General features: G+C 42.1%; 1 protein-coding gene across 1 annotated transcript in view; it reads left to right on the top strand.

Moving 5' to 3' along the window:
- The first annotated feature begins 1,439 nt into the window (after nucleotides 1-1,439).
- The window catches only part of gna12a (guanine nucleotide binding protein (G protein) alpha 12a), a 35,358-nt gene continuing 9,033 nt past the window's right edge, over nucleotides 1,440-27,764 (top strand). Inside the window, exons 1-5 of the mRNA XM_085162694.1 lie at nucleotides 1,440-2,342; nucleotides 7,735-7,953; nucleotides 25,115-25,165; nucleotides 25,248-25,448; nucleotides 25,771-25,977. Of these exons, the coding sequence (XP_085018820.1) occupies nucleotides 2,025-2,342; nucleotides 7,735-7,953; nucleotides 25,115-25,165; nucleotides 25,248-25,448; nucleotides 25,771-25,977 (996 nt within the window). The 5' untranslated portion in view covers nucleotides 1,440-2,024. The remainder of the gene's footprint in view (nucleotides 2,343-7,734; nucleotides 7,954-25,114; nucleotides 25,166-25,247; nucleotides 25,449-25,770; nucleotides 25,978-27,764) is intronic.

Here is a 27,764-nt window from a genome sequence, read left to right as displayed (position 1 = left end):
CTTTACGATGCACTGCAGCAATATGGATAAAAATCAGAGTCAGTAAAGACCGATTTCTGGTCTGAGCTATAACTGACAAATTACAGACCACGAATCGGAAATCTGATTGGACTAATTCAACTAAAGAAAATGGTTTGAATATCTCAAGATGGATCTAACCTGCATCAGCTCAGAAATATCATGAGACTACTTCAAACTAATGCACTAAACTTAATTGTTTCATTTAAAATGTGGATGCAGCAAGAACTTTATACTTTTATTGTGATTTTTTTTCAATCATTTTAAACATTTTGATTAGCCAGTGTGACTTTCTTTCAGGATTTGGGAGCGAACATTTGAAAAGAGAAAATGTGTAGCTGTATAAAACTACAGATCATCTTGGTGTGTGCGATCACACAAGCCACAGTATTCCTAGGCAACACTCCAACTCAAGAGTATTCAGTAATCATTAATACCTCATTACATGTTAACATGAGTACTCAATACTTAGTGCAGCATTCAGTGTCCTTTTTGTGAAGGTAGCTTGCAGTGTTGCAATGTTATTTTACATCGTGAGCCACTTACGACCCACTTTGATCTTAAGTGGGCTGGACCAGTGAAACTCACCTGTTTGTCAGCGTAAAGAAATTTAACTACACATTTAATCCTAGAAATATTTTAATTAAAGAAAAAGAAGTGCAGTTTTTCTACATGATACAGAAATGCTTCAGCAGTAAATGAAAGACATCTGTCAGCCCGACTCTTCAGCTTAAATTCTGAAAAACAAACATGTAAAATGACAGAGAGGGTTCTGGTATCCGATTGTCCAGACTGTCTGTCAGTGAAAAAACATTAACTTTCTGTCATTTAACTCTTTACCTGTTACTTATTTACTTCAGTGTCGTATGAATTTCCACTGCTGAGGACTTCAGGAGAAAAGCTGCAAAAATGATGAAAACACAGATAAATGTCCAAAATTTATGCTCAAATTTGCCAAAGTCCCCCAGCAGGCCAGATTGGAGCCTTTGGTGGGCTGATTCTGGCCCCCATGCCTTATGTTTGACACCCCTGATCTAGTACTCAAACTGCCTCTGTCTCATATTTTTTGCTAAACTAATGCCTGCAGACCCACGCTCACAAACATCATCAACTATGCCACAAAGGTAAATTGGACTTTTGTACCTCCTACTTCATACACACTTAAAAATTAAACAGGATGTGCAACAGGGGTATAAAGTGCCGAGCCAATAGCCCCTTGGGTGCCCCACTTTACTCAGTGCTAATGGGCCACAGGTATCTTTGACCTTGGCCTGTAAACTTTTGTGACCACATGTAAAGTCTGTGTGACGCTGACAATAAACCATCCACAAACAGAGCTGTAAAAGTGCTCAAACCGAGCTGGACCACATTTCCCAGTGATGACGCGCGCGCGCGCGCGCGCGCACACACACACACACACGAACAGCAGGAGAAAACATCACCAGCAGCGCTAAATGTTTCTGTTTTTCTTCTATATGTATTTCCTTCCGTCTGCTAGCGCCCCCTGTCGGGAATTATCAGTAACCCTCAGCAGTCTGGCCGTCCCAGCGCCGCCCGCAGGAGCTTCCAAGTTCACAAACCGCTGGCTGTGTTTGGATAGTTTGGATAGCTGTCCCACGGAGTCAGATACCACAGCCTCAGCGTTGTTACAGTTGTTGTGCTTTGGATGAACACACGGACTCCAGGTCAACTTTCTGTTTTTGTTTTCGGGCCTCTAACATTTGAGCATTTAAACTTTCTTTTGTTGCTTTCTGGCTTTGTTTCTGTGTCCAGAGTGATTTCTGTGGATGGCGAGGTCTAACCAAGATGGACACGGGCTGTCTGCCGGTTGAAGACTAGATAACGGCTTCTCAAACTAAATGTAGACTTTTTTTTTTTTTCGCGTGTTTATCGTGTTTATCCGTGAACTTTGTAGTCGCAGCATTTCCATCCCGGGGTGGGGGATCAAAATCCTATAATGAACATTTTCCCACTGGAGTTTCGGTAAACTTTTCCCACGACTCGCCATGTCGGGAGTGGTCCGCACCCTGAGCCGCTGTCTGCTCCCGGCCGAGGCCAGCCGGGACCCCGGCGGCAGCAAGGAGAGGAGCCGGGAGAGAGACGCGGCGCAAGAGCGGGAGGCGAGGCGCAGGAGTCGGGAGATAGACGCGATGATCGCCCGGGAGAGGAGAGCCATTCGGCGGCTGGTGAAGATCCTCCTGCTCGGGGCCGGGGAGAGCGGAAAGTCCACATTCCTCAAACAGATGCGCATCATTAACGGGCAGGAGTTTGATCAGAAGGCACTTCTGGATTTCCGGGACACAATCTATGAGAATATACTGAAGGTAAAGACGTGGCTCCACATATCTAATGTTTGCCGTGTTTGTTAAACATCCAAATCATGTTTTATATATGAGAAGGACAACAGCGAGGGGGCTTTTTGAAAGTTTTCACAAGTAATTGACACTTTAGGTCACTGTGGCTCTAACTATTCAGATTTTTAAACTAGTTGATTATGTCTTAGCTTTTATAATAAATCTGATTGATTTTTATTTTTTTAGACAGGCAAAACCTTTTCTGAGGAAAATCAAGATGATGGGAACAATTTATATCTGCAGGCCTGGGCCATTAGCGACTAAGGTTCACACACTTATTTAAACACACACAGAGGTCTGTTGACATAGTGCATATTTTTATCCTGAAGTGAGTCTATGTGTGTGTGTGTGTGCGTCCTGTCCCTTTGTTTGCTGTCATGGCTGGGCCTCCTTCACCAGCTAACAATACCAGACTATTCCTGAGGGATGAGCACATCCGTCCTGAGTGCCACACAGCCCAGACGAGGATGATAAGAGCCTGCACTTCTGCACAGACAAGACAGTATTCAGTACCCTCCCCCAAACACAAGTATACAGTGACCGTCCTGTCTCGGGCCAGATCAAGAACACAATCTTCCCACACACCACATATTTTACCATCAGCCAAACTCCGGAAAACACACACAATACGCGATGTGTAGGAGCTGATGGGCCAGGCCAAAACTACCAGCTATTACCCCGCTTAAAACATCTGTAATTCCCTCACCAGCGCTGCAGTCATTCGTCATGTAAAGTATATAAAGAGCGAATGTTAGTATTAGGGCTGTAAGTGGAAGTTATTTTCATTAATGATTAATCGTTTCTGTTTTATTCCTCTGTTCAGTGTCCGCTCTTTTCCCCGTCTTTTTGGATGTGGCTTTTTCTTTGCAAATCTGCACAGAAGGCCACGATCCTGGAGTGACCTCACCACTGCAAGAAAAAAAAAGCTTCTGGTTGAAAAGTGATGCACTCTTGCTCAGTTGCAGATTCGGTGCTGTTTGCTGAAGAGAGTAGCGCACGCGGTTGTAAAATCTGGAGTTTATTGGAGGTTCATGCAGGCAAATTGGGTGATGCTCCGCATACTCGACGTTTATGGCTTCTTTAATCAGCACAAGCTGTGCTAACATAATTGGAAAAAGGTTTTCCCGATGATCAATCATCCCTGTAACGTGATAAACGTTCACTGGGCGACACAATGTGCCACTGAAGGACTGATGGCTGCTGGAAACAGGTCTTTGAGCATCTATGTAGATGATACAATAACAATAATAACTAATTTATCATCAGTGGTTGAATTAATGAGTGTTAAAAATCATATCTGGATAATTTGGTGTTGGGAAACGAGGACATTTTGAAGCAATCCCAGCTTAACCGCACTTAAAAAAATAAAAAGCAAATGCTGTAAATGGTCATCATCCCAACACTGGATCCTTTCCAAAAGTGTTAAAGCAGTAACTCTCCGACCTAAATTTCATTTTGAAGAAGACAAAAAAGTCACAAGAAGCCAAACTGCTGATCCGTTTAAATATGGGATGAAGATCGTGTTGGTTTTTTGGCCTCCAAATCAATGTAGTGTGAATAATATGGCGTGCACCGTGATCAGACACCTCACTGACGTCACACTGACAGTTCCTGTGAACGTTAAAAAGGAATGCAGCACATTACCGGTCGTGCTCCTGCGTGCATCCTACACGATGTGCCTTCTTTGAGTTTGGACGCCGCTGTTTGGATTTCCCACATCACAAAGGAATAACAGCCAATCGTTTGCTAGATGCGGTTGTTGGTGGAAGATCAGTGTCACCTACCAGGTGTAGTGGGGAACCCCCTGTCTTATGGGAACCTATTGATGAAGAGTGAGAGAGCAAAGTGGGAAAGGAAGGAAAGAAAGGCGGATAAAGCTGAAAGAGAATGCACAGGTGTGCTGCACAATTAGGCCTGCAGAAATAAACAGCGGAGAGGTGGAGTTCAGATGCGGGGTCAAGGGGTGGATAAATCTGTGGTTTAACCATTGTCAGAGGTGAACCAAACAAACAAAAAAAAAAACCCTCTGATCTAAGTTAGCCTTAACTAGCAAGTAAATGATCACTGAGTCATTTTTGACTTTTGAGGTGCATTTCTTTATCACAATAGAAGATAAATACCAGCAATAAAAAAAGAGCAAATTTTTCTAAACTGAGCATGTGATGGCTGCTCCCTTCTCTTATCTCTGGTAGCTTTTATCTCTCATTGCCTTTCTTGAATTTCTTTGAAGTATTCGCCTGCTTTTTTTTTCTCGCTTTTTTTCTTCTTTTTTGGCTCGTTTGGTTCACAGCAGATATTTTGGCACCGGCTGCCCGCTCATGTGTTGTGTTTCGTGGCTGGTGTTGATGTCACTTGCAGTCCCATCGTTCACTGGGGCTCTGTGGGCTCAGAAGGCAGGCGTCGCTTTAGAGGAGGAGGAGGTCAGTGCAGTTCGCATTAACGCAGGAGAGAGAGCCGCTTTTTAATACAACATTTATAAATGAAACTGAACTCTGCCAGCTCCAGCCATCTGCCGGAGGCAACTGCTACTAACGCTGCTGACCACGCCATGACTGTGAGAAGCCCATCAGCTCAGACATCAGATTTTAATGTTTTTTCGCCCCGTGTGATCAGATACTGAGGGCCAGTAACACATAAAATGAGCTTTTCAATCAAAGTCTGTTACTCATTTAAATTTGTGCGTCCTGTGGCGTTGCCCTCTATGGCTGGGGAGGAGGTGAAGTTTGGTTGGAGTTAACAGGAAGCAGAAGATTCAAATACTAAATCCCCATATATCCTATGTAAAGAAAATCTTCTGAGCTGTTTTTTTCTTTTTCTTTTCTTATTGGTATTTCCTCCGTCTACTCTATGTAGCTGTTTTTACACGTGGATGTCAGGCGAATGAAGTAAGGATATTGTACACTCGGAGTCTGCTTCACATTCAGTCTGACTATCTGTTTGCTTCAGGCTGCCTGAGCAGCGCGTGCAGGGCCCGCAGCAAATTACGACCACTCCCTCGCTGTGAATTCGCTAGACTGCTTCCTGCATAAATTTAACCTGGGCTTTATTTAACTGATCGCCCAGACTTTGTGCTGCCGAGCTGGGGGGATTTTGCATTTTCACCTCTTTAAGGTATAGCCTCGAAAAGTTCAGGGGTGCCAGTGCATGTGTGGAAGCATCCTATGTCAGTCACATAAGGAAGTTGTCCGGTCAAAAACTGGGTCATAGTTCTGGGAAGTATGCAACCTGCACTTCCTGGGAAGTAAAGCGAATGTTGTTTATGGCCTTTGTGCATGCATATGTTCAAATGTTCATCACCAGATAATCAGTGATAAACTAGAATTACTCTGAATCAGTTTACAACAGGAGTTACAACATCCATGCAACACCTGTCCATCCATCCATCCACCTTTCCTTCCACTTATCCAGTTTGGGGTCAGTGGGGGGAAGGTAGTGGTTGGAACCATTCACACTCGTAATTACACCTACGGCCAATTTAGAATTGCAAATTAACCTAACCCAGGGAGAACCAACACAAGCACAGGGAGATAACTCCACAAAACTCCACAGAGGTCCCAGCTGGGGGATTTGAACCTGGGGCCTCCTCGCTGTGAGGCAGCAGTGCCAGCCATCTGTCTGTCATTTCTGTGTAATTACCAACATGTTCAGACTCATAACAGTAAGCAAACCTGACTTCCAGTGTTTAGCGCTAGCTTTGTTCCCCTTTTTCTAGCTGAGATTCACAGTAACCCATGAGCGGCAGAACAGAAATGCACACAAGCTGACGTCATCTGAATGTCCGGATAACGCACAAGCTAGTTCTCGTTAGAGAATGTGTGCAATCCTCTGGTACTGACCTCTTAGATCGGGCAAAGCAAAGCAACGTCAGTCATCTGAATTCTTCAGAGGCTTTGAAACTGAGCCGCACATAACTGACTTGTTACAGACAGACAGTGACAGGCTGATCGGCTTGGAAGCAGACAGTGGAGTAAACATGCGGGCACTCAGGAAGAGATGCAGACAGGAATATGGAGGATTATGATACAAATGAGGCAGATTAGTAAATTGATAAGGCTCGTGTCGTCTCGCAGACAGTCATCACAGTCTGGATGTGACTCACTCAAAGCTCACGCGGTCATTCTGCTTTGGGAAGTTCGCTGCGTCCACGCTGGTAGTGGGTCTGCATGTTCGTCACATTAATGCAGCATGTGTGTTTGTGTGTGTCTTTGTTTTAAGCAACACTGTGGGATTTCCTCACTTGTTTAGGTTCACATCCATCTCACTCATTCCTAAAAACAAAAACAGCATTTCCGAACAAAAAGTCTGAACAGGCTCAGACTTGAAATCACTCCACAACACTGAGTCACAGAGGGCAGCCAAGTCAGACTGCACGCACACACGCACATGAAATAGACAAACATTGTAGATACATTAGTCAAACCTTCTTTTCACTCTTTGCTTTTGCCTTTTTTTTGTTATAGCCACGATCAAAAGCGTGGGTGGTGGGGCCCTCTCTCTCTTTGACTTCCTGGTTTTCACATGTTATTTGTAAAGACGACGCTGAGCCGGGTCAGGAGATGTTGATGTTGTGGGTGTGTAAAAGCCTCTTCAGTGTGTTAAGTGTATTAAGCAATACAAATAAATTTGACTATTGCAAAAGATTCAGATGGGTCATGAGTCACTGACAGACACACACAGAGCACACGTACTTTGACCCCTGAGACACTCTTAAATTATTCACAGCAGAGTCATTGTAACGATCCATAGAACAGATGAGCAACAACTCTTTAATAATTCAGCCGCTCTGGACTTGGAGATGCTGTGAAATGCGCCTCACATTTGCAGTGAGTTATTAAGAGCCGGTGAGGGTGTAATGGATCGGCGCGAGCTCACCGATTCAAAAATCAAAGGTTTTTATAGCTAACTTACATTTTTGGTGATGCTCGCAGTTGTTCCCAAGAATTGGCTGGAGAGAGAGAGAGAGAGAGAGAGAGAAAAGAAGTATATATTTATAGTTGCTGTGTGAAGCGGGCGTAAATGCTGCATCATCACTTCCAGAAAGTTACAGCCCACCTCAATCTGACATCTGGAGTAGCTGTTCAAGAGAATAGATGGCAGAAATAGAAAAAAGTAGAACTGAAGGAGGAATATTCAGTCTCAGGAAGAGACCTCCCACACAGATCCCACATGGTTCTCCTCAAAAAACCACCAGCAGACACACATGCATGCGTTTAGAGTGTGACTTAAATGCATGATTTTCAGCGTTAAAGTTACTCCGTGTTTACGAGGAATGCTAGACTCATTTTTTTTCTCCCATCTGTGTGGTAAGAAAAATATCTGCGACATTAAGACAGGCGGCTCGTCTTCTTGTGTGTGTCTGCAGGGCATGCGTGTGCTGGTGGATGCCCGTGACAAGCTGGGTATCAGCTGGCAGAGCTGTGAAAATGAGAAGCAGGGCATGCTGGTGATGTCGTGGGAGGGCCGCGTAGGCGCTTCGGGGGTCGAGCCCAGTGAGTTCCAGCTGTACGTGATGGCGCTGAGCGCGCTCTGGGCGGACGCCGGCATACAGGAGGCCTACACGAGACGCTCCGAGTTCCAGCTGGTGAGTAGATTAGAGAGACATTATTCTCAGTCCTTTTAATATCCTCCCACGCCCCTACGAACTTTCATCACTAACCACCTGAGACATCCAAAAGTGGTAAATTTAACTGGATGATGTTTAACCCTTGTAATTATATGAAAGTGATTATTGCTATAGAAACTCTGCAAGATGCAGTAAAGTCAGTCTGTGCTTTTCATGGCAACAAGCTGCAGTACTCTGAGGTGGTGAGAGGGTGCAAAGCAAGAAGAGAGGGCAAGGTACTCGTGTGCAGGTGCTGCAGAAAATGAGCACTTAAATTAAAGCGTTGTTTCGAATATTCAGCTTTTTTAACAGCATTATTATCATCTGAGCAATTTAGTTTGACTTTTCTGCTCGAGTGCTTTTTCATGTGCTGCTAGTGTGTTTGTTATAGTTAAACCAAAGCAAATCACCAGCGAAACAAACTGTTATCCTACTTGTACTCTTTTCCCCTCTTTTACACAAATATGTGGATGTTTTTTAGATTAGCTGAACCATTGCAAAATATTTCCCTGATCCTTTTTGCTGCTGCAGAAATCTCCTGTGTGGTGCAGATACCCCTCTTTGGGATTTTATAGACTTAAAGAAAAAAAATGTACAGTGGGGCAAAAAAGTATTTAGTCAGCCACCGATTGTGCAAGTTCCTCCACTTAAAATGATGACAGAGGTCAGTAATTTGCACCAGAGGTACACTTCAACTGTGAGAGACAGAATGTGAAAAAAAAATCCATGAATTCACATGGTAGGATTTGTAAAGAATTTATTCGTAAATCAGGGTGGAAAATAAGTATTTGGTCACCTCAAACAAGGAAAATCCCTGGCTCTCACAGACCTGTAACGTCTTCTGTAAGAAGCTTTTCTGTCCCCCACTCGTTACCTGTATGAATGGCACCTGTTTGACATCATCATCTGTATAAAAGACACCTGTCCACAGCCTCAACCAGTCAGACTCCAAACTCCGCCATGGCCAAGACCAAAGAGCTTTCGAAGGACACCAGGAAAAGAATTGTAGACCTGCACCAGACTGGGAAGAGTGAATCTACAATAGGCAAGCAGCTTGGTGTGAAAAAATCAACTGTGGGAGCAATCATCAGAAAATGGAAGACATACAAGACCACTGATAATCTCCCTCGATCTGGGGCTCCACGCAAGATCTCATCCCGTGGGGTCAAAATGATCATGAGAACGGTGAGCAAAGATCCCAGAACCACACGGGGGGACCTGGTGAATGACCTGCAGAGAGCTGGGACCAAAGTAACAAAGGTCACCATCAGTAACACACTACAACGGCAGGGAATCAAATCCCGCAGTGCCAGACGTGTTCCGCTGCTGAAGCCAGTGCATGTCCAGGCCCGTCTGAAGTTTGCCAGAGAGCACATGGATGATACAGCAGAGGATTGGGAGAATGTCATGTGGTCAGATGAAACCAAAGTAGAACTTTTTGGTATAAACTCAACTCGTCGTGTTTGGAGGAAGAAGAATACTGAGTTGCATCCCAAGAACACCATACCTACTGTGAAGCATGGGGGTGGAAACATCATGCTATGGGGCTGTTTTTCTGCCAAGGGGACAGGACGACTGATCCGTGTTAAGGACAGAATGAATGGGGCCAAGTATCGTGAGATTTTGAGCCAAAACCTCCTTCCATCAGTGAGAACTTTGAAGATGAAACGAGGCTGGGTCTTCCAACATGACAATGATCCAAAACACACCGCCCGGGCAACAAAGGAGTGGCTCCGTAAGAAGCATTTGAAAGTCCTGGAGTGGCCTAGCCAGTCTCCAGACCTCAACCCCATAGAAAATCTGTGGCGGGAGTTGAAAGTCCGTGTTGCTCGGCGACAGCCCCAAAACATCACTGCTCTTGAGAAGATCTGCATGGAGGAATGGGCCAAAATACCAGCTACTGTGTGTGCAAACCTGGTAAAGACCTATAGTAAATGTTTGACCTCTGTTATTGCCAACAAAGGTTATGTTACAAAGTATTGAGTTGTATTTTTGTTATTGACCAAATACTTATTTTCCACCCTGATTTACGAATAAATTCTTTACAAATCCTACCATGTGAATTCATGGATTATTTTTTCACATTCTGTCTCTCACAGTTGAAGTGTACCTCTGGTGCAAATTACTGACCTCTGTCATCATTTTAAGTGGAGGAACTTGCACAATCGGTGGCTGACTAAATACTTTTTTGCCCCACTGTATATAGACAAAAACTCTTTGTAACCATTTAAAAGGGCATTTCAGTCAAAAAGTGTTTGTTGTCTTTTGTAAACCCAGTCAATAGAAAAACAAGAGCAAAGGTTCAAAATGTTTTAACCTACTCGTTCAGCAGTCTAAGGCAGAAGCTTCCAACCTTTACACATATCAGAGGCCTATAAGTATGAACTGAAGATGCTCGTGTTTATGTCAGTGATACTTACAGTGCTGTAAAAAGTATTTGTCCCCTTCCAGATTTGTTAATTGTTGTCACACTTATGTGTTTTAGATCATCAAGCAAATTTTAATATTAGACAAAGATGACCCGAGCAGATACAAAATGCAGGCGGGCAGCGTCGGCACTTAAGTTAGGAGCGATAACTCTTCAACAAGGCGACGTAGGAGCTTCAAATTGATATTATAGGTGCATCTACTAAAAATCTTTTTTTCTGACCTCAAGGTTAGAGTAAGGTCAGAGTAAACTTTCTGAAAATCTTGTGCGTGTGATAGCTTGAAAACAAGACAATGTAGGATTTTGAAATTGATACCATAGGTGTGTCTACTGGGAGGATAAGGGGTAGTGTAAGGAAGAGGACTCCTTACTACATTTGTTTATATTATATTATCTGTATAGCACTTTAGAGCACACCTTCAACTTTATTAAAATCATCTTATCAAGCACTTTTTTTTTAGCATTGCACTTTAAACATGGATTTGCACAGTAAAACATTTGCACACAATAAGTTTAATTATTTATTGACTATTTATTGGGAATTTTAAAATCAGTTGGTAGCCTTGTTTCAGATCCTGCACAGCTGCTCCTCATCAAGGAATGTGGTGGTTGTCTGTCAGGAGAGAAGAATGGTGATTGAGATTAAGGTTTACCAGCAAGGAAAACTAATGCAAATGTGTGTGTGGGAAATCTAGGAATAAAAGTGGTGCAAATCTCTGTAAGAGATGGTCTGTAAGATATGATTACTCATCTTTCTGGGAAAGTCCATTGGTAAAGAGAGTGTGGTGAATCTTTTTGTGCTTGGGTTTTTTGGGTTTTTTTAGAATATTGGGTTTGGTGTAAAATTAAAGTGTGAAATATTTATTAATATGAAAACGTGATATGTATTTATTTATTCTAATTGATATATTGTATACTGTGGTGGAAGGTTGGGATTTAAGAATTTACCTGAGAGTGGAAGAATGGGTTAGTCCGTGACAGCTGAACATATTTAAGGCTGCCGGTTGTCATTAGAGGGTTGATTGTGCTGTGAAGAAGCTCAACAAGCGAATTGTTGTAAGGAGAGCTGTATAGCAAATAAATACTTTTTGTTCCACTACACTTGCCTTGGTCCATTTCACTGTGTTTCCAGCCGCTAAGGGCTGCCCTGTTACAGGTAGCACTGGCAGGACTTTTAAATGATGATTTCATATTATGAAAGGAAAGTAGCGATCCAAACCTACTTGGCCCTGTGTGAAAAAGTAACCTCCTCCACCCCAGTGACTAGCCACAGTTTTTGAAAGTTGAGTTTCATTATTGACATCCAGGCCTGATAACTGCCAAACCCGTTGAATTAAAAAAAAAATCACTTAAATAGAATCTGCCGGACAAAGTGAAGTAAAATCACTGACATCTGTCCATCACAAAGGGTTACAAAGTCTGAGGCTTTGGGACTTCAGTGACTACAGCGAGAAAATTTGGAGCAGTGGTGAACCTTCCCAGGAGTCACTGGCCTACTGAAGTAAGAGTGCATAGATCAGTCAAACATGGTGGTGGTAGTGTGACGGTCTGGGGCTGCTTTGCTGCTTCAGGACGACTTGCTGTAAGTGATGGAAACACGAATTCGGCTTTTTACCAGAAAATCCCGAAGAAGAATATCCGAACATCAGTTCAAGAGACCTCGGGTTATGCAGCAGGACAATCATCTAAAACCTCTCCAGCAAGTCCACATCTGAATGGCTCAAAAAAACCAACATGGTTTTGGAGTGGCCTCGTCAAAGTCTGGATTTATATCAAACTGAGATGTTGAGGCGTGACCGTAAACAGGCCGTTCATGCTCGAAAACCCTCGAATGTTGCTGAATTAAAACAATTATGCAAACAAAATTAAAATTCCTCCACAGTGATTTGAAAGTCATTTCCAGTTATTATAAACACTTGTTTGCAATTCTTGCTGCCAAGCGTGGCGCAACCAGTTATTAAGTTTAGGGGGCAATCACTTTTTCACATAGGTTGGGATAGATTTTCCCCTTTAGTAAGTGAAATCATGTTTTAAAAACAGCATTTTGTATTTCCTCGGGTTATCTTTGGCTAAAATGAACATGTGTTTGATGATCTGAAACATTGAAGTGTGACTAATATGAAAAAAAAAAGAAATCTGGAAGTGGGCAGATACTTTCCCACGGCACTCTACAATGTCCAGCTCTTCATTAGTGTTATTTTCTAGTTTCTTCTGTACACTTCCCACCTTATAATACTTAACATGATTTATGTGGTATTATGTAAAGAAATATATGAATATACTGAAATCTCTGACACAGTGTAGTCTGGGTTTTTTTGTTGTTGTTGTTTAAACCAGATAAACTGGCTTTAAGCTTTGGCCAAAGAAAAGGTCAAGTAAAATAACATCTGAGCTTTCTGTTAAAGAAGCAGCTTAAAGGACTTTTGAGGACGTATCTTTGATATCTAACATCCAAAGTGAACATTTCTTTGAATATCTACAGCTCTGGAGTTTGGTCTCTTCAGTTCCTGAACTCCGACGCTTAACAAAATATTACCAGGAATTGCAACACTAATGGTTTGATTTCATTAGTGTTCTCTTGTCTTTCATCTGGCTTCAATGAAACCTCAATATCGCAGCTTGATGCATGAGGGTCAGATTAAGAAAAGGATATTTCAAAATAATAACTGGAACAGCTCCGACACAAACAGCTACCGCTAATTTACGAGCTACTTTGATGTAACTGGTTGTATGTGAACTGATGTAACCCGCTCTCATATCGAAAGAATGTAACAGTAATGTGTTTTAAATGTAACGCAATACGGGGAACGTTCATTCTTGCGTTGTACTTGGCGGTGTGACAAAAAGGGGTTGGTGAGCTGAACAATGAAATTATGATAACTTGGCTTGTAAATAATCCTCCAGAGTCCAAGACGGCATTCGAATGTATTGTGTCCAGATCTCAGTTTGAGAACTGAAGGATGTACATGTTATTTTGCTATATCGAGGGCAAAACAAATCATTGCTTTTAACTGCAAAACTCGAGCACAAATTTCCTGGTAGACAACTCGGGAAGATGATTATCCGGGTAAAAGCCGCGGTAACCCCCGGAATCGGTGGGAGACATGTTTAAAACGTTGTTGTAATTGTGTGCCTTTCTTCTTAGAGGTGCCACTGGCTTCTGAGGCTGATATTGTCACATTGTTTATATTGATTTTGTAAGAGTAAGGGAGATGTTAAGAGAGAGCGCGAGAGAGAGAATGAGCAAGTGTGTGGGATGCAGGAAAGAGGGGCTGTTGTTTTACTAAAGCTTGTTGTAAACTTGTAGTGTGTGTATATACTGCATAACAATGCAATAAAATACAAAAACGATAAAGCCGTAATAATGCAGTACATTGTCCAGCTCAGATATATTAGTTTCCCTTTTTGCTTTTTAGCCCAGTTCATCATCTTCAGCTCTCTTGGATGAGAATGCATTTAATTAACAGGCTTTAACTTTTCCATAAACTATAAACACCGATCAGCCACCGCAAAGCCACGGGTCTAATATTGTTGATTTCCTTGCACTGTTGACGCAGCTGACCTGCTGGAGCATGGACACGTCCTCTGTGGTCCTGAGCAGCGGGATGTGAGTAGTGGATCCTTTGGCTGCCGAGGCCTTCCTGGATCAGATTTTTCCTGTTGCATTGTGTAGATGCTCAGTTGCATTGGGATAATTGGGACGGGGCTCATCATCGTCTCATGTGTGATTTGTAGTTCGTGGATATTTAAAAGTAGAATGGGAGGCATAGCCTTCAGCTGTCACCAGCTCACAGTTTGGACACCCTCTCTACTACTAAGATCAGGCCTAAAACTGTCCTTTCTGATAAAACATATCATTTTTATCACTCACCTTTTTATCTGCACTCTGCATTTAATCATTAGTTATTATTCATTTCTGGCTCTCCATTGTCCCCCTCATCCCCAACCATTCATGGCACATGGCCGCCCCTCCCTGCGCCTCGTCCTTCTTCCTGTTAAGAAAGAGTTTTTTCTCCCCACTGTCGCCATGTGCTTGCTCACGGGCTCATTTGATTGTCTTTACCTTTCAACATAAAGCACCTTGATGCGATTGCTGTTGTGATTTCGCACTATATAAATAAAATTGAATTGAACTGAATCGAATCTCCGAAATTGTCAAGCTGGTTGTCAAGGTCACTCCGGAGCTCTTTTTCATGTTCTTTGAAGCATTCCCGAGCCTTTCTGCTGCTCTGAGTAATTAGCCTAATATATCTGGTATATCTGCCCCTTCTTGGGAGGGGTTGCAACCACAGGAAGCTCCTCGTGTTTGAGTTTAAATTAAAAAAAAACAATTTTCCTGACCAAATCCCAGGATCTGTAAACGACTACATTTCTAAATAAAATCCTTACTAAATGTTAAATCTCCCATTCAGCAAAAAAAGCACCTCTCAGTTCACTCTCTGATTTGGGTATAGTCACTGGCTGACCTGATGATTTCATTTGCGTGTCCGCATTTAAATTTAGAATTGCATTTTTAAGTTTCGATATGATGGCAAACAACATTTACAGCAAACACAAAATAACTGCTACTCATTACTAATCATGCTCTTGTCCTGTTTCCATTTCCTCTGCTCTTAGTGGTCTGACTGAGTAATATTGCAAAGAAGAAGAAGAAAAAAACTTTGCACTGTAGCCTTGTATTCCACTTCTGTAGTCATGCTGTGGAGAGCAGGAGATATTTGCATGGTAACTGATTTACCTCTGCCTGTTTTCTCTGATCTAATAGTCACTGATGTGCTCAAAACATCCGAGAGAGCAACCGGATCACATTAGAAATGTTTATACCTGCCAGCTGAAAAAGAAGCTGCAGTTAACTGTTTAGTACTGCACCGAGTGAAGCCAAAGTATTTATTGTCTTTTTACATAACTTCCTTATCTCTCGCTCGCTCGCTTTCATTTTTTTTGTTTTGGAGATGTTGCAAAGATGTAATTATTTTCCTCTTGACTGTAAATGGATCCACTGAAGTGCACTCTGTGGGGTCTCTTCTCTTGAATTACATCCAGCAAACACAAACGTGAAACTCCTCACAGACAGCAGAGCAGTTCTTCTCCCTTTTAACAACATGCAGAACATTAAACACAGACAGATCAACACCAGTGTGTTGCACAAGAAATGTTTTCTTTACAGGCAACGACCAGTCACCACGAGTGTACAGAAGATATGCAAGTTATTACAGTGAAAGTGATGGAGGACATTTTTATCATCATCTTTGTCTCTCTTGCTAAGGTTTTACATCCACAAAATGATCATCAGAAGGCATCATAACATTACGTTATGTAATTTTACAAAACAGTGAACCAGATAAGCTTTTAAAAAATAAATGAAAACGCTCAAAAGTTTCATATGAAACTTCCCAAAATGAGTCACGTCTGGCAGATATTTTTTTCTGCTGTCTTATGCGGAGCAGCCTTTGCTTTTTTTTTCCAAGTTAATCTTTTATTCTCCCGTCTCGCAGGAACAAAAACAAATAGACTCCCTTCAACAGCCACTTGCTATATTTTAAAGAACATTTTGTGGGAAACAGACCGGCTAGAGAAACCATTTGTCCAATAAACGTCTACAGATATGCTGTGAAGGGCCAGACAGCTTGTCAATGACACTCAATGGTTCAGCAGAATGTCACGAATGATCGCTAACCATATTGTCAACAGAGGGAATGTCTCACGGTGTCGGCATCACCAGCTGGGCTCGCTGTCTGTGCTCCGTGCATGGGCTGCAACAGCTAGTTTTATTTGGACTTTATTGAAAGCGACGCAGCAGCTTTACTGTCTGCTCGGGGCTGTGAGGACGACCTTTTACCTTGTTACGCTTTTATCGGTGACAAAACAAGCTGGAGTCACATAGAAGGTGCTTACGTCTCTGTCTCCGCTGTCTCACACTCAACAAACTGTGTGTGCGTGTTTGAGATGTACGGCTCTGGGTCAGACCGCTTTGTCTTATCTGGAGTTGCTGTGTGATAAAGTTAGTGTGTTACAGCTGCACACAGGCCTGCAGGCATCATTCTCTCTAAAGGCCAGCGTGCATAGGACGCGCATTTAGAGGCGTTTTTGATGCTCGTGGCCTGCTGCCACTCTATCAGCAGACTTTTTCAAACATATCAATCTACACTGACTCTGAAACACGCGCAATCTGCTCGTCACCTCAAGACAGCTATTTAAATCGCTGCTGTTCCAGTGTTGTGAATGATGTACAGTCTGTGTGGACTAAGTGGACTGAGTGCTTCGGTTCAGCTCTTCATTTGCTTTAAAGTGGAGTAAAGCTGGTTTTTCTGATTGTCAGCAAATTCCGTAAAGAAACCAAAAACAGCAATGCATTAAACACCTGCTGGCTGTGTAGCGAACGCACTGCACAACTCTCCTTTTTTTCTGCATGGGTCCAGACTGAATTTGAAGCAATTCTAGCAGATTTGTACGGCAGGTGTAAAGGGAACACTTGTGTAGGTTATGATGTAAAATAATAGTTCAGCCTCCATGTTTAAATTCTGTCTCACTGACATCATTATTGTGGCTCGGGAGGTACAGCGGGTTGTCTAGTGGCTCAATACCCAGAGTTTCACCCAGTCGGAGGATGACTGTGTGCGTGAATGTTTTGGTATAGAAACAGAGGCTGAATGTGTGTGAGACTGGGTGAACGACGCTTGTAGTAAAAAACCCGTTAATTTGCATATATGAGTTTTAATTTGTAACATATTAGCTACATCTGGCCTTTTTTTTTTTTTTACAATGTATGACTTAAAAAATCATTAATTTAGGTTTTTGGGTGGAAAAAAAATCACACTGATGATGCAGAAGTGTCAAAAATTCACAAAAACTGAATGTATGAAATATGATGCTCGAGGCGTTAAGGGGTTAAAGTTGTAAATTTAAAGGGGGAAAAAATGTGTTTTTCTTTCCTGATGAAATCAGATTGCTTCACTTCACAGGACCCTCATCATACTCCAGAGGTCACAGGTAAACAGGAAATGCTGTGAGTTTAGTGAGGAGCTACAAGCTGATGCCAAAAATAGCCGTCAGCTCATTCCAGAGCTTCTTCAAAGAGCCGACGCTTCTGATAACAAGCTTCTGCAGACTCGCGACTAAAATCACAGCATTTTCTTACTGCAAAGTATAAATGGAGTGTAAAAATCGTGCATTACAGGTATTTTACATGGCAACCTGTGGCATGTGTGGTGTGATGAGGTACATTCAGCCTTGCAAATTGAAGTGCTGTGGTAAAAAAAAGTAATAATAAATAAAAATAATAGGCATTTGTGGTTTTCTAGATGTTCAATGTCAGTGGATGATTCAGCAGTGACCCATAATATGACACTATTTGCTGTCAATTGCTACTGGTATTAAAGCATGAATGAATGTGAACTGCATATCAGAGCTACCGTGCCGATCTACAACTTAACCTCTCTATTTTTTGATTCCTTTCATTTCTCCAGCAATTCACTGTCTGAAATCATCTAGTTTGCACTATTGGAATTGAGCAACACTGCAGATCTCATCCATGCTGCTAGTGGAGCTAAACATTTAACCAGTGAGCCCACGAACACTGTATTTCTATTTAATATTGGGCAATCCCTGATTCACTGTCCTGCTGCTTGCAGTTATTACCAATGCACCAAATTCAAGCAGTTAGTTCCCAACATATCTAACGTGTACTACAGTGCCCAGTTGTTTTTGAGATTACTTAGACATAGAGTGTGAAATATAAGGCCCAGGGGCCTGAATAAACCCGCCAAAGACTAAAGTATGGCCCACTGGAAGGCTTTGGAAAATGTGAAGGAGAGCAAAAAATTTTATAAGTCATATAGCTTCATACAGAAAGAAGTCCCCTATGGCCATTAATACAATTCATTCAATTAATAGTAAAACAAGTAAATGTCAATAGCTCCTGGGTTGTTGTTTTTTTTTTACTTTCTGCTATAGAAATGTATTATTTTTACAGCTTCACACTAATTTACAAAGTTTTCCATTTTATAATTGCAGGAAAGTCTCCTCGATGAGCCAAAAGAAGGTTTTATGTCATTTTACTTATTTATTTCTCTGAATTTTTGCCGAATAGACGTGCTGATAGACTTCTTTAATTAACTACGACGGCGTTTTTTTATCATGTAGAAAAACTCAGACATACTGTTAAACTGCACACGTTTTCTCAGGGATTAAATGTGTGGTTAGACACTGGAAGAAAGGGGATTTTCACTGGCCCGACCCACCTAACATCAAAGTGGCCCACGATGTAAAACAGTTTAAGTCAGGGATGTCAAACGTAACTTTATATTTGTCACCTCTTTTTTAAATGATTTATGTGCATGTGCTTGGGGCCCAATCGAGGATAAAGGAAGTTAAACGCTACCAAAAAAGTGCTGGTTTTCTTTTTCTGTTCACTTTTCGGACAAAACATGGAGCAACAGCAGCTTTATTCTCGACAGCAAGAAACCAAAATGTCTGCTGTGGAATAAATGTGCTGAGTTAGATACTCTCCGCCTCCACTTTCTTGCCGCTCTTGGAGAGGTTTTCCGGGGACACCGCAATCAGCTTTTCCCAGGCACAACTGGGCCCGAGCTGGGCCGCGAGCAGACGGGGGAGAGGGAGGAGAGTCCGATGAGAGGAAGAGAGAAAGGGAGTGGAAAGAGATGAGCGTGGAGCTGGGGAGTCTCCCACAGTGAAAATGGAGCGAAGGAAAAGGGGAGATAGTGAGGGGAAAAACAAACCCAAAGCAAGCACAGGCAAGGAGTTTGTTTACTTGTAGGCTTTTCTGTTTTCCCACCACACCCAGATAACACGCAGTTTGATACAGGACATAAACATTGAACCTCCCCTGCTCGAGGAAAACAAGGCTGTAGATCGAGGAGTGACAGTAAGTGGTGGCTGCTGTCGTCAGCGTAGGTTTAGACTTTGCACTGTTCAGGGGACTTTGAAGTCTCACAAAGGTGTAAAAAGGCTATAAATGCACAAATGCGTGCGACGCTGCACACACACACATTTCGTCGATGACTTGGGCCTTGCTGAGGTTTAACATTGTGTATAGTGTGTCTGTGGTACCCCATTTTATCTATAATGCATATCCCTGCCTTGATAGGAAGAAACATAAAATATCCCCAGAGCAGGGATTGCAAATAAGATAGTGGTGGATCAGCTAGTGAGTGCATGTTTTAGACTGATAGATTTCAAACATAATCCCTCCCTGAACAGGAAACCTGAGCTGAAGCTGAGCACAGCTGTGTTGAAGAGTATCGGCAACAGTTTCTATTCCAGACAAATCTGGAGAAAAGTGAACTGAAATAACGCTTTTTTTCTATAGATTTCTTGAACTCAGCTCAGAAATATAGATCACGTTGAGCATTACAGCTGAAACACTTGGTTTAGATTCATTGATTTGTCACATTGATGAGGTTTTGTAAAGTTTTCTGGATTTAATTTAAATCCAAACTGAAACTGCTTCCCCCTCAGTACTAGAAAAGTAGGAATTTCTACTTCTCACCCTTTTAAAATTGATGATGCTGCATTTGACTTCTATCACACCCAGCCTGCATGTTTATCATGCACAGGTTGACAAGCAAAATTTGCACTTTTTAAATGTAGCTGTTTGCTGTGTGCAATACTGTAAATTTAATAGATAACAATTTGTGGACAGTTCTTTGTCTGAAATAAGCATAGACTGAAAAGAAAAGATGGTCAACTCCAGTTTTGAAGCTGCTGTCGACAGCAGGCACAGTTTTAGCTAACAGCAGCAAACATCCTCAGATTGTGCATGCATACATCACGCAGATAACAAAACTTTAAGGTGTAATTCAGTTTAACAGGTCACGTACATAAAAATTCTCCCCTGTAAAATTGCTTGTTTCAGATGTGTCGTTGGTCTCTGGGGAACAGCTCATTTTTGGAGCCAGCCTCAAGTGGCCACTTAAGGAACTGCAGTTTTTGGCACTCAGCTTTATTAATTTATTGATTAGTTTCAACTCTCTGGAGGTTAAAGCCCGACTAGCCAGTATTAGCTACTTGTTGATTAATCTGTATTGACATTTAAATTTTCGAAAAATGACAATTAAAAAGTAACGAGGACAGGGGAGAAACACCCTAAAATTGTGATACCAGTGGTGATGTTGCATAGATTGTCCACTAGAGGGCAGTTTGCAACAAACAACCAGCTGATCTATTCAATTCAGTTGTGTTTATTTAGCATCAAATCATAACACGAGTCGCCTTAAGGCACCTTATACACGTACGGTGAAGACCCTACAATAATAGACAAAATAGCAATAGAGAGACTAAGCAGAGTCGGGAGAGTGTGAACAAATGGACATATAAATGAAGGCGAGGTCTTTTTATGTTTTGTGTCTCTAAAAGGAAAAAATATTGGCCGACGTATCAAGATATCTGATTTTTACAGGACTAAATATCGGTCTTAAAAATCCCGTATCATCGCTGCATGAGGCACACAACAACTTCTCCGCCTGACTCACCAAGCGCATCGATGACTGTGCCAGTCTGCCTGCCTCAAGAACTGGATTCATGGTGTGTCATTCAAAGCTTTTGGGCATGAAGTGTAATAGTGTTGATTCATTCTTTGTTAATAAATAAATAAAAATGTACTTATGTGGTGTCATAAAATGACACTCTGGAAAGGTCAGTGGACATTTTAAATTTTAAAATTATTCATTAGTTAATAAAAAATAGTATTTATTATTATTTGAATTGTTAAAGGACTGACCCACAGTAGCACTGCACTTAGTCCCACACTCAGTGACACATATACCTGTGCCCCCACACACACACACACACACACACACACACACACACAGAACAGGAGCTTATTCAGGTCTTTGCTGGAATAAAGCCTCTAATCTGCCCATTCACACCATGAATGGAGACATTCCTCTTGCCTTACTCAACACACACACAAATGCACACTCACACACGGGCTCACATACATGCACGCTCGCACACATACGTGCTCACGCCCACATGCACGCCCAGAGCTATATTTTATTCATTTACAGCTCTGCATTACCAGGCACTAAAATCCATCCTTGATCTAATAAAATAAATTCAGTCTGAAGCTTCGACCGCATGAATGATCAGACTGTTTCATTTGCGCTGATGGCAGTTGAAGCGCCTGTGGAAACGATCTGTGTTTGAACGCGTGTGCGTGCGTGTCAGTGCGTCTGCGGGCGCACACTCACGTGCGTGTCTGTCTGGTGTGTCTGCATATCCCTTCATCTCTGGGAATTCCCCTCTCCCTGCTTTTCCCTCCAACCAGCCTCCCCTGTCGTTCGTGTCCGGCTGAACCAATCAGAGCCCCCCGGCTTTGTGTTTCCTATTGCCAATGACACCGTAGGTCAGCAGCGGGGTCACCGGTTCACATCTCACCCACACAGAGGTCACGTTTCCTGGTTGTTATGGGGCATGTCAGGGCCAACATGAAGAGTAAGAGTTGTTTTTTTGGAGGTTTTTTTGTAACTGTTGCTCGTTCATCAGTTTGAAAGAAACCGAAACATCTGGAAAAAGCTGCTGTCAGCACGGCATTACAGACGAATAATGTTATATTGTAGTGTGTGCGTGTGATGCAAGTGCTAAACTGACTTTGAAACTTTGCGTTCTGTCTGACTCGCTAATCCCTCCCTCCCCCTCTCCTCTCCTGTTTTCACACGCACAGCTGTTTCCTGAGGGAGGAAGAGAAAGGTTCATTTTTAAACTTTTGTTGGGAATCAGCCTGATTCCAATTTGAAATGCATATACCTATTATTCCTGCTTGCTTTCAACCCATTTACAGCACATGAGTATAGCACGACACTCTGAAGATCAAGCTCCCGTGCTGTAGAGAAACCAAATAAACCTTTTCCCTCTGCTGCAGGCACCCGCTGGTCTCCATTCATTTCCAAGCAGCATGAAAATCAATTAGCAGCCTCTTAAAACCTGAGTGAGCTGTGCGATCCACTGCAGTGAAGATCGGTGTGCACTTAAACCACATTACTCTACAACAGTGGATGGTGGAGCAGTGACAAAAAAGCACACATGGTGCTCATAGTAATGGACTACACATCTCAAGTTTCAACAGTTGTCTAATTGAGTTTCGAAGCTAGCAAACATGAAAGGAACCAACCGCTGTCCGAAGTATCAGGAAAGCTACATCCAAAAACATCAGCTGTGCTATATGCATTCGGAAAGAGTTGGCAAAGATCTTGGATAATCTTGTGTGATCTAAAGTGAAAGAGTTGATAGCACACTGGGATATTCCACCAAATTAAGTTCTGTGTGTTCAGCGCAGACACTGTGGTAATTTTTAGGTACTTCCCTGATGACTGATTCGGTGGATGTTTGCAGAGGATATGAAATGATTCGAATCATGTTCTTTCTATAGACTGGAACATGGTGAAACTGTACAGCGTGACGCATGAGCCATCTTAATGTGTTTCCTTATTCCTGTGAATTAAGTCACGTTCATCACATTTTCTTATCCTCGGTTTCATTTTTCCTCTCCGTGTAAATCGTCTGTATGTGGAAGTCAGGTTGTGTTTTGATACGTGCCCACGTGAGACCAGATTTATTCATCACAGGGTCGCCTTGTGACGCCACAGCCTACCTTTTGTGCAGTGTGTTGTCTGTTATATTCTCTCATTTGTGCGAGTATTTCTGGTCTGTATACAATCATGGTAAAAAGAAAGGACACCATCTGTGTACCATAGCCAGCACAAGTCTTAAAATGATGTAAATAGAGCCTCAGACAGGGCTGGACTTTGACTTGTCCGTTGCAGCACCGTCATTCTTTTCTTTTTCAGCTCCTCTGATTTGCTGCTGTGTTTGGGCTCATTGACATATTGCATGAACCAATTTAGACAAAGCTTTATCTTGTCAGACATGTGATGGCCTCACATTAGACCCTAGAATACTTTGGTACACAGAGGAGTTCATGATACACTCAGGGACTACGTGAGTGCCCAGGTTATGTGGCTGCAAAACAAGCCCAAATCATCACCCCTCCATCACCGTGCTGACAGCTGTCGTGCGGCGTTTGCGTTGATATACTGTCTTTAGTGGCATTGTGCAATATTTCTAAACATCATCTGCCTTGTTGTCATCTGTCTAAAGAACAGCGTTCCAGATCTCTGAGTTCTTCAGATGCAGTTTTGCAAAGCTGCGCTGCCATGATCTGTTTAGTGTCTTTCTCCTTGCAGCCATTCCAAACAAGCCATGCCTGTTCAGTGTTTTTCTGATCGTACTGTCATGAACTTTAACATTTAACATGCTAACTGAGGCCTCCAGAGCCTAAGATGTGGCTTTTCGGTTTTTTGGACCTTCCACCCCTGCAAAGATTGGCATCTGTCTTGACTGTTTTCCATTTGTCAATAATCTTTCTCCCTGCAGAGTGATGGAATTAAAGTTACTTAGTCCTTCCCACATTGAAACAATTAACTTCTTTAAGATCATCGGTAAAGGCTTTCCTCCTTGGCATTGCGCTAACAAACACCTAATTGCTGTGTTTACACTTGCTGAGGATCAGTTAATCAAGTGCACCTGGTTGCTAATTACCATTATAAGGAGTAAGGATGTACTTGGCTTTTCACACGCACTTTTTTAATGAATATATAGTAACAAAGTGTAACTATCTATCAGCATGTTGTTGAATTTTAAGATCTGGTAGGGAGCAGATTATTTTTATTGTGTCCTGAAACGCAAAGTGAAATATCTCTGTGTTTAACTTTGTCTGGCTGCTGTTTGCCGTTAGGCAGATTATTTACTGTAAGTTTATTAAATGTGAAAATAGCTCTCTGCTCCAGCTGGAAAATTGGTGCAGTCAAATCAAACAGCTGTGTTCAGAAACAAGGTCGTTCAGAGTGCTTTACAGAGACGAAGTCGAAAACAAAGAGATATTTAAAACGCATATTTGCATAGGGGTCACGATGTGAAGCATGCACAGATAAGTCATGATGGGAATATAACAACAACCTTATTATTTCCCACGTTCACATATGTCTAGTTAAATGTATCTGGCATGCTAATGTTTACTCTAAAATGATCATCGGGGCAAATCCGAGTCGTTTCTGCCACAAACTCGATAAACGCGATGTCAGAACAGCGTTAAAACTGTGGGGGGTGTGATTGTGGGCCTCTATAGAAAACTGTTTTTCTCTACTCTCTAATGGCTGATCTTTAGACCACAACACGGGGCTGTCACACCAGCACAATGAGCCGAAAGAAGCCAAAACCTGTGGTGAGCCGCACCTCGGGTTTACATTCTCTGCGGGTTTGTAACCGCGATTTTTCAAATTAAAAGTCACTGTTTGATCCTTTGTTGATTGGAAAATGTGGATCAGTGCAGCTTGAATGTCATCTTGAGCTTTGAAGAGCTGCGGACTCGTGGCAGGTTCTGTGTGACACGATAACTAGATGTGATCAAGCTGCGAGCTGCACAGATGTAATGGGACTAATATGATTGTGGTCGTTCACATGGTTTCTGTCCTTTGTTGCAACGATTGATGTCTTGTTAAATTAATAACCACAATACGACAGCCTCCATGGAAATGAGAATTAAAGAAGGAAGAAATACAAGAAATGAAATCGTTCCGATAATGTGATCAAGAGCCATAATTTGATTATTTTGAGTCTTTTAAGTTTGCTTAATGCATATAAGATGACTCAGGTCTGTGTCGCGGCTGTGATGGATTCTTTCCTTCTTGTCTGCAGAGTGAGTCGGTCAAATACTTCCTGGATAACTTGGATCGTATTGGACAACTGGTGAGTCATAGTGACTAGTTAAATATAAAGCACACTCTGTACTTTTTACCTTGCAAGACAATGTTCTCATATCCTTTTTCAGAGCTATATTCCCAGCAAGCAAGACATTTTGTTTGCGAGGAAGGCGACTAAAGGGATTGTCGAGCACGACTTTGTCATCAAAAAGATTCCCTTTAAGATGGTGGATGTTGGAGGGCAGCGGTCCCAGAGGCAGAAGTGGTTTCAGTGCTTCGACGGGATAACCTCAATACTCTTCATGGCCTCGTCGTCGGAGTACGATCAGGTACGTGCACACACAAAAAAACCCCCACATATTATCAGCCCAATTATGAAATGCTGATGCAGTGGGAGCATTTGTCAGACGAGTCTCTTGACTATTGGGATTGCGAAATGCACAAGAAACATCAGAGAGACGCACAACATTTGCGGTAAACACAAAGCCCTCTTTGTGGTGCGCTGAGGAAACTTCATTGTTCCCACAGTCGTGGCTCGAGTTCAAGTCAGCGGTCATATGATGACGACTGAACCCTTAATTGGCTACGCAGATAAGACCTGAAAAAAAAAAAAACTAGACAAAGAATAATGTTGAGCCAATGTGATTCCAGGTCTTGATGGAGGACCGCAGGACAAACCGTCTGGTCGAGAGTATGAACATCTTCGAGACCATCGTCAACAACAAGCTCTTCCTGAACGTGTCCATCATCCTCTTCCTCAACAAGACGGACTTGCTGGTGGAAAAGATTCGCACGGCCGACATTCGCAAGAACTTTCCTGAGTTCAGAGGAGACCCTCGCAGGCTAGAGGACGTACAGGTAACCCGAGGTTTCGCAAAACTCTGAATGCAGTTGCAGATTTTGAGCGTCTTCCTAAAGTGCTCCATTATCTTTCTCAATGCAGCTTTGCAACAGTGGTAACTTTCATGCATTCCAGAAGAAGCTGTAGCAGGTCATCTGCTAATCGGAAGTGCATGCCAAATATCCTCAGACAAGATAGTAATCCCAATTGTGTAAATGTAAGATAAAAAGAACTTACATAAGGAAGGGTTTGCATAAATGGGAGAGAATGGGTAACTAAGGCGAGTTGTATAAAGAGCTTTGAGTGCTCAGTAGAGTAGAAAGGCTCTAACTGTTTACCATGTAAGATTATAAGGACCAAAATTTCTGTCATCACACACGTAGGTTGTTATGGGCGACAATGAAAGATGTAAAGGAGCATTTATAAAGACATCAGTTTATTACCAAGGCTTTATTTTAAAAAAGAAATACAGTTAACATTAATACTGCTAATTAAAGGCTTGTTTTTCTGCCAACTCATATTTTCTCTCGTTTCAGCAGAGATAATCCAGGTTGCTTCTTGCCTTTAATAAGGCTTTTAGCATCCGTGACTGAAGTCAAGATAATTAATGATAATCCTAAAAGCTGGATTATAGAGCAACACTCAAAATGAGCGCATTACTAATACTACCTGGGTTTCTCTGCAACCTGTGTGTTACAGTGCAGCTTTCTAAATGTTTTTAAGTACTGGTACTGGTTTCTTACTACAAATCTCATCCATCTCTTGTATGCCTTTAAACCTAATATCCATACTCGGGGTTCAAAATGCAGATTAACGCAGTCAGCTATTGAACCGCTGACCTTTACAATTTTTAGCTGACTCGCTCTTTCTCCTCGCTCCTTTCTCCTGTAGACACCAGCTTTGTGACGAGCAGATTTTAGCGCAGAAGCATAAGATTAGTAGTTTTCAGCATATTTTTAAGGGTTTAAAACACGTGAGCATCTTAACTAGTTATAAAAGAGGAAATACACCCGTATTTTTCTCACAGCCTGTGAGCCGTGTTGATCACTGTTTTGTTTTTAACCGTCAGATAGAGCATCGCTTCAAACTGAGCAGCAGCATTAGCTCCTTTCCTTTCATGAAGGATGAAAAGGAGTCACTGAAACACATTTGCTTTGCACTGAGAGCTGTTTTCAGGGCTTCCACCTCCATGATATCAGGTTACTGAGAAACCTTCCTGAAAAGACTTATTATGCTCCCTGTAGCTCTAGATTTTTATTCTTGGACTCTACTGGATTAATTTTGCATGATTTATTTATCTTGCACTGTTCTGATCAGGCCCCTCGGTTTATCCACTGTTTGAAGCAAGCTTTCTTAGCTCCTTTCTTCAGATTGGTTCTCCTATGCAAACAGAAGGTTTAAATGACAGGTGGGCGGGGCTTCTGTGCTTGCAGCCAGAGCCTTAGTTGACCATTTTAAGGATGTCTGCTGTTGTTACAGCATCAAGAGTAGAAATATTTAAACGGTGTTTAGAGCAGTGCTTGCACATACAGTGGGAGAAATAATCACTTGATCTTCTGCTGAATTTATAAGTTTGCTCACTCACAGAGAAATGAACAGTGTCTCGTCTTTATGAAAGTTTCATATCAATAGACAGAGACAGTGGATCAACCAGAAATCCAGAAAAAACACATTACATAAAAGTTTGAAATTGATTTGCATGTCATTGAGTGGAATAAGCATTTGAGCTGCCAGCAAAACATCATTTAGTACTTGATGGAGAAAAACTTTTTGGCAAGATGGTAAGATGTTTCTTGTAGCTGGT

This window comes from Neolamprologus multifasciatus, chromosome 6 (assembly GCF_963576455.1).
Source record: "Neolamprologus multifasciatus chromosome 6, fNeoMul1.2, whole genome shotgun sequence".
NCBI classification, from domain to species: Eukaryota; Metazoa; Chordata; class Actinopteri; order Cichliformes; family Cichlidae; genus Neolamprologus; species Neolamprologus multifasciatus.
The sequence above is the reverse complement of the archived record's forward strand: the minus strand, read 5'-3'. Positions and strand labels throughout refer to the sequence as shown.